At 39.2% G+C, this 11192-nt stretch overlaps 1 protein-coding gene across 1 annotated transcript; it reads left to right on the forward strand.

The window, feature by feature from the left end:
* The first annotated feature begins 636 nt into the window (after window positions 1–636).
* Window positions 637–10034, forward strand: LOC139741679 (transmembrane protein 98-like). The gene is made up of 6 exons (XM_071652258.1): window positions 637–770; window positions 1687–1821; window positions 2527–2676; window positions 4179–4238; window positions 7270–7390; window positions 8148–10034. Exons 1-6 carry the CDS (start codon window positions 637–639, stop codon window positions 8274–8276), a joined length of 729 nt encoding a protein of 242 aa, XP_071508359.1. The 3' UTR covers window positions 8277–10034.
* The last annotated feature ends 1158 nt before the right edge of the window (window positions 10035–11192 follow it).

Here is an 11192-nt window from a genome sequence, read left to right on the forward strand (position 1 = left end):
AAGGCTGCTGTAGCAGGCTCTGAAACCACCCCCTGTAAGAGGTTTCAGAATCTGACCTGATCTGATAGTTCTTTTGTCTGTTTATTCTGAGCTGAAAGGCTGCTTGAAGCTGCTATATTTAGGAGGCTTCAGAACCCCCTTTTTGCTCACTATAAACAGGGTACCAGACACCTAATGTCATCATTTCACAAGCTTTTTTTCTGAGCTGTGCAGAGATCTTTACTTTTCCCTTTTTGACATAAAATCAGAAAAAACAAAGTGATGTGTCCTTCACATGTTGTAATTGAAGTCTTGTGGTACAAGTATAACATACATTGTAGTTTACATATCTGTACATATGCTCTGCAACTACTAGTAAAATTACTTTTTATATGTGGGGAGGGGTTTTGGCTGGTACATGTAAATTTTCAACAAGAGACCTGGATTTCAATGATATTTGTTTGTGTACAAACTGTACACTTCGTTCACTTTCATTTTTGTTTATTTATTTTTTTTGTTTCCAGTCTTTCTCAGGTTAATGGCTCTTGACTCGTGAAAATGAGTGAATGTCCAAGTCATGCCTCTCTGACAGTCTAAGGCACAGCCAAAGGATCTCATTTACTCTACGGCGTGACATAACCAAACAGCAGAGGAGCCATGGACACCGTAGTAATCGTTGCCATAGCAATTCTGGGTATCCTTTTTGTGGCTTCCTTCATTGGACTAGTGGTTGCGTGCCGTCACAGATGCCGACTTTTGGATATCAACCTGAAGGAGTCTATGAACCAAAGGTGAGTGGTGGTAACTCGTTTGGGATCAAACCAACCAGCCAACAAACAAGAAATGGCCGTTTCTGTATGCGTTCATATTCATGGATGTTCCTTTTCCTACACGGGCAACTATAGTGAGGCATTAATTTTTAGTCATCTACCCCCTCCAATTAAGTTTCTAGGGCAGGAATTTAGTGAGTATTTATCTCTTGTTGCTATGGAGGGCGAAGCTCCAGAAAGCTTTGTGGTTGTTGGGCAATCTTGTGAAAAAGTACAAGCCATATGAATTTAAATGCATTACCAAAATGATCTACATGTATTTAGTCTGCAAACAAAGTGTATGTCTGTTAGTATGGCTAGCACCAGATGTTATTTTCCATGTTTTTAAAGACCTGACTGTAAAATCGTTTACTCTTGGATTGTATCATTCCATGAATATTGAATTGAAAGAGAGAGGGATGCAATTTTAATATAGCCTTGTTATTGATATAAAGATAAGAATTATAGAGATACCGGAAAGCAGTCATTCATATCTCTTCATCTTATACCAAGAAGTTTGAATGTCCCCAACTATCAAACTAGTGCATGCAGAATGTTCTATACTTGTACTAGCAGTTATTTTGTCTTCTCAAAGGATTTATTTCATCAAGAAATGAATTTCAGTCTCATTCAAATTCTCAGCAAGGCAAACTGTGCATCTAAAAATACATTTTCCTAAGCAGCGGAAGTGTCTTTGTAAACTGCTCAAATTCATACAGTTTTCATCCCCATTTACCCGCAGTGGAAGAGCTACGTGTACTTCAAGACTCCGTGACTGTCACATCAAAAGCATAGACCTACATTGTATGTGTGTGTTACATACAATGTATTGTATATGAAAGTTGCTTATGGCATAGTATTATTCACATTGACCGTCTAATAAACCTTGGCTTTTCAGTGGTCGCCTGAACTTAGCCCTGGTTGACGATGCTGAGATGCCACATGAGGACTACGAGGTAGAGCTACGGGACGTGTGCAGCAACAACAACCTTGATAAGATTTTGGAGGATGAGGCGTGGGTGGATGATGCCTCGTAAGTCGCAGAATCTTACCTTCACTAAGACTGATATACTGTTATTTACGGAGGTTCTGTCATTGCTATTATATGGCATATATGTAGCAAGTCTAAGTTTTCGCAAAACGGGAATTCCCAGTGATTTTGGGAGTGGTTAAATTCACGATCGCGGAGTACTGTACTGAACAGAGAAATGTGTACGTGTCTGTCACATTCATATTGGGATCAGAGTCATTATTTTTCTGTGTCTTTCATTTCATGAAATTTGTTAAAATAAAAACCTTGCAAAATGTTCGGCATTTCTACAGTAATTCTGTATTTGTGCAACATTTGCACTTCTTTTCTGAGAGTAGTCTCAAACATGTTAATGTAAAATTGTATACTGGTCAGATACATAGTAACATCAGATGAAATTTTTTGATAACATGGAGTGTTTGCAAAGAATGCTTCACTCTTGTACAAATGTAGTTCACACAGAATTTGTAATATTCCCACATGTAAAACAGAAGGTAAAATAAAAAGGTCTCTAACTTTTGATTTGAATCAAAAACCACATTTCATGTTTCTGCATCCAAATCAGTTTACCCTTTTTGTTTTACCTAACCAATTATGTCTACAACTCTATCAGATGTACACATTCTTCTCCTGGTTCAAGAGATGTTTGACAGCCATTCTGTGTTCCTTCATTCTCAATATTCCCCCTGTCTCTTCACCCAACTCCAGGGGTCTCATGCCTCACTGTATCGCCATCCTGAGAACCTGCCACGAGCTCACTGAGAAGCTGGTTGCCATGACGATGGGGAACCCCCATCACCTCAAATCCTCAGAGAGCGTGTCTGATATTGTGGTGGTTGCCAAGAGGATAAATCCGCGGTGAGACAGGAAAAAAAAAATCCTTGAAGACTTTCCATTTCAATAATTGATTGATGAATTTAGTGTATGTATGTTTATTTTGTACTTTTCATTTGTGTTTTTCCCTATGCCCTTTTGAATAGTGTGAGTTGATGTCGTTATTTGGAGTGCTGTGATGCATAAATATGTATTCACTTGTAAGAGAGCTATGTTTAAAGTACCTTCTGTATAAAGCAATATATCTGGGCATAAAATTTTACACAAATTGAAGCCATTCTTTAATAGTAATTTCCACTGGCATTAAATGCATATAATGTAGAAGAGAACTTTTGCATGCATTTCAGTTAATTCCCAAATTGAGGTTGTGGCAAAATTCGTAAAATTAGAATGCATATGTAACAATGTCTGGTTTTACAGTATATGTGACCCTGCACCTCAAAACAAACAAAAAGTCGCCAGACATGAATTTTTAGTTAAGACCATATTCTGAAAGAGCAGACTTTAAGCTTTAAAATGATGTATAACTCAAATCAAATGGACTCTCCTAACCTATCTAAATATTGGAAAGAAAGCACAAACTCAGGAAAAGTGTGAAATGAGAAAAGAGGCTCTGAAGTTACAGTGTCTATTCAAGCGCTTAATCTTTATCAAACCGTGCTGGCTGTGCGATGAATGGGACAAAAAACAGGAAGTAAACCACCAGAGTAACAACAATGAAGAGATTATCAGATTAAACTGAAATTATACATGGCTCATTAACACATTCCGTCCATAATTAATGCCAACTTTCAAAGCAGTAGCACTATCCTTTCAAAAGTTATTAGAGTTGAAAGTGAAGAGTGTGGACAAGGTTTTTCAGAAATGAAAAAGGGATTCTAAAGACACACCTAATCACACTATTCTACCAAAAATGTTCGAGATAAACTGCTAAAAAAACACACTTTCCTGCCTGTTTTATGATACCAAATTTTAGCATAATGTAAAAGGAGACCCGCTCTTTCAGAAAATATGAAAAAGTCAAGTTCGGCTAGGTTGACCCATTTCACTTATTATCAGTCCTCACACAAAATCAGTGTGAGCGACTTTATGTTCGTTTTGAGGTGCACGGTCACATATTGTATTGTGTGGTATTGTATTGTATTGCAGAGCAGTGATAATTATTATTTTCTTGTGTTTTTTTTTTTCTAGGGGACGGAGGGGAGAACTAGTTGTTGAATAACAACTTCTCTCTTTTGTTGCATTGATATGTTTCACTATACATTTTAAACTCATAAACCTGGGAAAAACTATAATGTTTCAGTATATCCTTTTTTCAATATTCAAATTTAAATTCAAACTTTATTTTCATGTTTTCTTTCAACAGAATAAACAAAGTAGTGCTTGAATTGAATGTTATTTAAATAGTTTCATTTTATTGTATCATGAAAAGTGATGTTTCAATCAATTCTGAAAGTTTCTTTGCCCACAGAGTAAACAGTTGTCTGTGTGTGCTTATTATAGTGGTTTATATCTTTGCCTTGCAGAGTGGATGATGTGGTAAAATGTATGTATCCACCAATAGACCCACGCCTTCTTGAAGCAAGGTAAGAGTACTTTTCCTTAAGTACATTTCAGTAAAAATTTCCTGAAATATAGAAAGTAGATGTATACCTTTAACCCGTTGAGGACGAGTCCCGAGTATACTCGGGCAGGTGTCTATGGGAAATGCATGTTGTACCAAAATCAGTCCGTCCTCAATGGGTTACAAACAGACAAATGGTTGCCAATCATGGCAGCAGACAGATGTAAAGTGGGGCAAATATCAAGAGTTTTCTTGACCACTACTATAATCATGTGATAAGCTACTGCACTGGCACCTCAAAATGGCTTGCTTGTCAAATTTGACAGCGATATACTGCAAATGGTATTTGCCTTTTCAGCCCTTACTTTTTGCCTTGAATGCCAGTTGTCACGCATGCTGGAGTGCTGTCAAAATCAATTGTCCTATTAAAATGTCTGGAAACTTTATTTGTAATTGTCAATGAATGGGGATTACCTAATCTCCCTAATCCCTATTGTGTCACCATGGTGTTCTGGTTTGGAGTGAAGCACATTGCTGCACTTAAGTGGGCTTGCTAACTTTACAACTAGGCTAAGTTTTGATGGACTGCTGAATGCTGATGAGAGAAACTTCGCAAATTAAGCTAAATGCCCAAGCATATATGGTTATTAACAAGGCGCCCTTAGGAAGCATTTCCGTCATTAGTCAAGATGCCCAAGACATTGCGGTCTTGTCCTACACTATCTTGTAGGACAACATAGCTTTTGCAGAATTGCATTTTCATGGACTTTCCTGTGTGAAAAGTTAGGACACTGTGCTTGTATTAAAGTGCTGTCATTCACATATTTTCACAAGAAACATCATTTTCAATTAATGAATTCTTGGGTCGAGTTGTTCTTATTGCAACTGATTGACAAATTGTGACCCGCTACAACAAAATGGTCCTAAAGTCGCGCACGGTCGAAGCCGTGAAAATCAAGTTTGAAGTCAGAGCATCAAAATTAGTCAAAACTTACGATTTTCTGAATTTGACATATCATTAGAGTCTGACATGTCTTCTATCCTCTATCGAAATTTTGAAGCAAAATGATGAAAGGAAAGACCAAAAAATAGCTTTTTTCTGGGCCATGTTTTTTGGCGTTTCAACGAAGCAGAAACTGGTTCGAACATTTGGATTGAGCGCCACACAAAGGCTCCACCCCTAACAACGACCAGCGTGATCTCATTGGTCAGTTTGCCGCTTGCCGCTAACCGAAGCGTGAAGCTCGCACACTGCCCAGTCGACTGGTGCGTGCTGGCGGGGTGCGCAGTATGCCCAGCCGGCCCAGCCGCTTCTCCTGGCATCCTGGTCACTGATTGGTCGGTGAGGAGACCGCCGACGCTGTGTTGGAATAAGCATTTCGGGGGTTGCTAGGGCTTACCTTCTATTGTCCGGAGGTGAATACTGACTGCGTGTAACGTGATCGTGATTCCGTCGCAAGGAGAACTTTTAGGGCGCTTTTCTCGAAACTGTGATTTCCCAGACGTCTTGACATGCTCTCTTTTAAACATCGATATCTCCGCAGCCGATTATTTTTTATAAGATGTGTTATATATCAATTTAAAGCAGAAAAATTAGGTAATTGTGTCATGCAATTTTCAAATAATCGACCTCGCCCGACTTTAGGATCATTTTGTTGTAGCGGGTCACAATTGCCCTTCATCGACGTAAATAAGTGCTAATTGTTCAGTGTTGTAGTATAATGATTACACCATAAAAACACTGAATGATTGGTGCTCATTTACATTGATGACGGGTAATTTTTCAATTAGTTTGCAGTAATGAACAACCAGAACTTGATTGGAAATAAATGTTATTTCTCTCATTTTGCTCCTGTTCTCAGTCATATGAGTCAGTCAGAGTGTATTTGTATGTCACGCAGTCAGAGTTTATGTTACTTTTCGTAGACTAGGCATACAATCTTATAGCCTTTTCTGTTACTGTACTCTTTCAATCATGCTTACTCATCAGTTTTAGTGGATATATATGATTTGTTTGATTCCAAAGTCTCAGGCAGCCTGTTTGTATGAACATGCATGTTGTGCAAGTTCATTTTACGAGTTAACCTTGTCCTCCACACAGTTCAAAGTTTGCCCCCATATTTTACGACAAGCCAGAAATATCCGTTCAGAGCTTGTGCATGTGGTATCATGCCCACCACGTCCTTCCAAGTACAACTTGCATTCTCACACAGATTGGATTGCTGTACTTGGACATTTAGGGTACCTGGACTTTGTATAGCCATGGAATATTCTTTTTGTTTCATATTTTTTTACAAGACCTGCTCTGAGTGTGCATTTCATAATAAATACCCACAATTTAAAATGGACATGTCTGAGCAATGAAAATCATATCTTTGTTTAGAATGAATGAAAAGAAAAAGTGTACTGCTGTAGATATTCTTGCCAGAAACCATGCACTTTGAGCTGTTTCAAGACAGATACAGGAAATTTTGGTGAGACGTTGTGATCAAAATGATGCAGATGATCAGGGGTAGATACAGGAATTCCGTAAAGGGAGGCACCTTTACAAAATTAAAGGGGGGGGGCACACCCAGTGCTCCCCCTGCCTGGATCTGCCACTGATGATGGTGATGATCATGTCCATCCCCCTCATTGTCTACGAACCTATCCTTATTGTTATTTTTTTATCCTTTTTTTATATCGTAAACAGTATTTTTATCACAGTTGTTTCATTTCAAATTGTCATTGTTATTAGTAGGTATGGTAATTCGGTGCGCTCCTGCTATGACAAACACAGTTGTAAAGTAACAAAATTTCATTGAAAAAAAGGGAGTAAACATTAGGGTCCCAACATTATTCCTTCATATGTACTTTTTGATTGTTTGAGCTAAATTGGAATCTTGATGTAATGAAAGAAAAAAATGCCGGTCCTGAGGACTTAATTGTAATGGAAGTTGCCTGTATCAGTAGTAGTCGTCAATCTGCATATTCATTGTAGTGTTTGGGGGAGGAGCATCGACAAGATGATGTCACTAAAGTTGGTTTTCAATAAATGCGTGTGATTGGTCCAGGTCTGCTGCCCTTCTCCTGTCCCTACAACATCTGGTCTTGGTAACCAAGCAGGCATGCCAGATGTCCAGCTACGTGGAGTGGATCGACGGGGCCATCCAGCGCATGGAATCTCACCTGCAGGTCAGCTCTTCCCCTTCTCTCTCCCCCCCCCCCCCCCCCCATCAATTTCTGTCTGTCATTCTGTTTGTTTGTTTGTTTGTTCATTTTCCATCTGAGAAGATGGCTGGATAGCCCATATTCAGCTATGCTATGCCTATTAAAGCTGGTCTTCCATGGGGTCCAATTGGATATGAGGCGGGACCACTTCACCAGGTTAAACACCCCATCTGTACATGTACATATGTATATGTGTCAGTCTGTCTCTTTCCTTGCACTCATTGCATGTCTGTCTGTGTATCTGTCTGACTGTCTGTCTGTCTGTCTTTCTCTCTCTCTTTCTGTATCTCTTTATCTGGTATGTAATCTCTGTCCTTTATCAGGCTGTCATTGAAATCTTACTATCAAAATTTTCATTGTATTTATGTCAATATTATATGCAAGTACATACAGACTATACATTTCTCTTTCAACAATATATATTGGCTTTCATTCATATGACAAGAGAAATTATATCAATTTACTGAGATGGTATTGATGCATCAATTAACTAATTCTTTTAGGTAGCATGTGAGGCATACATTTCATTTGACATGGAAAGACAATAGTACAGCCAATTATGTTGTACCCACCCAAAAAAAAAAATGGAAGTACATTTCGATCTGTAACAAGACAGTTCTTCCAAGCCATCTACATCATGTACATACACATACACAAGAGCACACACACACACACACACACACACACTTTAATATCCATCTGGTCATTTGGTTCTTTGCAGGTGTTAAGAGATGCGTCCATCACATGGGAAATGACCACGTCATCCTCAGAGAACCAACTGCAGGCGGTCATCCTCGGAGCGGTCGGCCCCGCCCCACATGTCGCCCCCCTCTCTTCTTCCAACGTCTGACTGGGCAGTCAAAGGCATCCTTCTCCCTCGTCCAATCTTCATCTTAGAGGAGTGTTGGGAAGGGAGATGGGGGAGAGACATGCTCATAGGGATCAACACGACACCAGTGCATATAGGAACAAGTGATGTTGGGGCAATTTTTATCCTGCATATTCATAGATTCATACTGAGTTGTATGTGTTGGGGTGTGTGTTTTCCACAAAAGTGGAACTGCATCATCTATTCCTTGAGTCTTCCAATGCATAAACATAGACACCAAATGTTCTGGTCACCCTCTTGTTTGACTCCTCTGGTCCATATTCTTGATGTGTGTTTCAGGATTTTTCTGATCTGTGGAGTTCCAAGGTTTTGGTTGTAGGTCAGTGGTGTAACAGGTAGCCAGCACTTAAAGCCAGAACATTGTTCTTGTATGGCTGCAGAAATGTTTATTATTGCTCCAAAATGTACACATACAAATTGCATGCATCAGAAATGTGTAAAGTGATGCGGTAATATTACCACACAATTTGATTGTGTAGTGACGAAAATGTGAAATATGTGTATCAGCAAATAAGGCTTGCTGGACCGACAATCTCAGAACTTACCCAATCGTGGTTGCTACTGCACTTTATTTGTCATAATTATTAATAATCAGCAAATGGGGCCACAGCAATATCCAGCGATCTTCCACGCTCAAGAGTGAATCACATGCAGATTGCGATTGCGAGGGCATGATCGATCATCATGTGACATTTTACCTCCCCACAATGCTGAACGGGGAGGGCCCTTCTGGAATAAAAGTCATGAACAATCAAAATTACTCTGCACTTTTGATCTCAAAATACTCCAACACAACTCATCATCCTGGCCAGTCGTGTCAGCCAGGTTTTAAAGTTTCTTGGTAGACCCTTTCAATGCATTGCAAGCAAGACGTTGGCAAGCAAAATGGTGGAAAATAAATTTTGAGCCCTTCCAAGAACTATGTTTTGGCTTTAAGAGTTGGGAATGGGAAAGAGTTTTCCTGATTTCTTTTGTTGTGCTACTCTCTCTCTCTCTCTGTCAGTAATTTAGATCAGTGCTTCTCAACAGGTGGGCTGCAACCCACTGAAGCTCTCTCAGGTGTGCCGTGATGTCGGCCAAAAATGTAATAAAAATTATTTGTATTTGATCTAACTGGGCCTCAAAAAAAAAAAAATGGCAAGAGCCAAAGTGGTCCTCTGGTTTAAAAAAAAAAAAGAAGTTGAGAAGCATGGATTTTGATAATGAGTGAATTATAGTTGAAGGGACGACCAAAGTCTAGAGTGTGCCTTGATATTTTCTAAGGGAAGTTAATACTTTAATACAAGTACAATTATGTACTTCATTTGCCCATCTTTTGACAGTTGAGTCAATCCTTGTAAAGTGTTTTACAATGCCCTCCAGTTCTTGAGAGCAAAACTCACAGTGCAAGACTCACATGAGAGGGAATGCATTCATAGTGTGTGATAAACATGATGCTTGTTTCGCTGCAACAGCAACAAAATTTGCCTTTGTCATACACTCTTGAGCTGTGGAGCCTCTTTCTTCATTGAGTGTGTGTTGAAACCATCTTGTCAGTTTTGACAGGGAGTGGATTTAGAATGCCTGCTTGTATTTTCTGGTGAAACTCAAGATGCAGGAACATCCCACAGCAGGCCCATCCACAGACTAGGCGAAAAGTGCATGTGGTTTTCTGAAAAGCACATGTCAAATCTATGCCAACAGGCACAAGCATTGGAGTTTTGAATTTTGAAATTTACCCAGGTGTGTTAAATAGCGAATTAGATACATGTACAACACAAGTTTCTCCCTGAAAGTTCATTTGAACCTCCATGATTTGTAATGTGTGCCTGTTGGCAGCCCTGTAAGGCCATGAAGAAACCACTTAATTAAAGCTTGAAGCAGTCCCTTGAACTGAGGATTTTTTGGAGAAGGGTGAAGGAGGAAATACAACTAGAACAACATGTTCTATAAAGATTATATCTATTTGAACAAAGAGAACTGCCATCTTGTACTTAATACTGGAGATGTGACGCATGCAATGCATGCAATGCAATTATGCTGTTGCATTAACTTTCACTGCCCAAGTGTCCCTTTTCCAAGCACATTTATTTTCACTTTCGTTTCTTTTCTTTCTCACCAGTCAGTTGAATGTGCAAAGTATAATGTGGCACTTTGCTCAAGAGCTCTACTCCACCTGTGTGAAGGAAGAAAAAAACAAACTACACTTACAATTAAAAGTACATGAATTTGCATTTCCTGGCTTGAACTAGCAGCATCAGGATTGAAAGTGATCAAAATAGCTGTAAAGAAGGTCCTTGAAATGGCTCATAATCACTTGTGATGCATTAGTCTTTACCTGGGGGGAGGATTACTTCTTACTTTCCTATCTTGGACTAGCAGTATCAGGAGTGAAAGTGATCAAAATAGCTGTAAAGAAGGTCTGTGAAATGGCTCGCAACACTTGTGATGTGTTACCGTAGATTTGTACTTCTTACTTTCCTCGTTTAGGCAAATATGGAGGACCATGGAGATGGCAGCTGGAAACCTAGCCTCTCTCTGTTCCTCTGTTTTGCTGAATTGACCTTGTTTGTATCAGAGATCTACATTGTAAACATGATGATAAGAATGAGCAATACACATTGCACATAACCTTTATACAGCTACAGCACCAGCCAAGTATAAACGTTTTTATAAAGTGACCTCCCCCCCCCCCCCCTTGTTACAACTCTCTGTCTATGGGTCAGTCAGTTTAACCCTTCATTTAGCATCCCTTTGGGAAAGCTTATACACCTGTGAGTTCTTCATAATGTAGGATTTGAGTTCAAGTAGACTTTGTGGTAAGATTGCCTTTAATATTCTCTAGTTTGGAGCAATGATATTGAATGAAATGTTATTCTCAATACTGGTATGGGATAT

This window comes from Diadema antillarum, unplaced genomic scaffold (genome assembly GCF_040938485.1).
Source record: "Diadema antillarum isolate AM-2024a unplaced genomic scaffold, OU_Dant_1.0 seq00000945_RagTag, whole genome shotgun sequence".
Classification (NCBI taxonomy): domain Eukaryota; kingdom Metazoa; phylum Echinodermata; class Echinoidea; order Diadematoida; family Diadematidae; genus Diadema; species Diadema antillarum.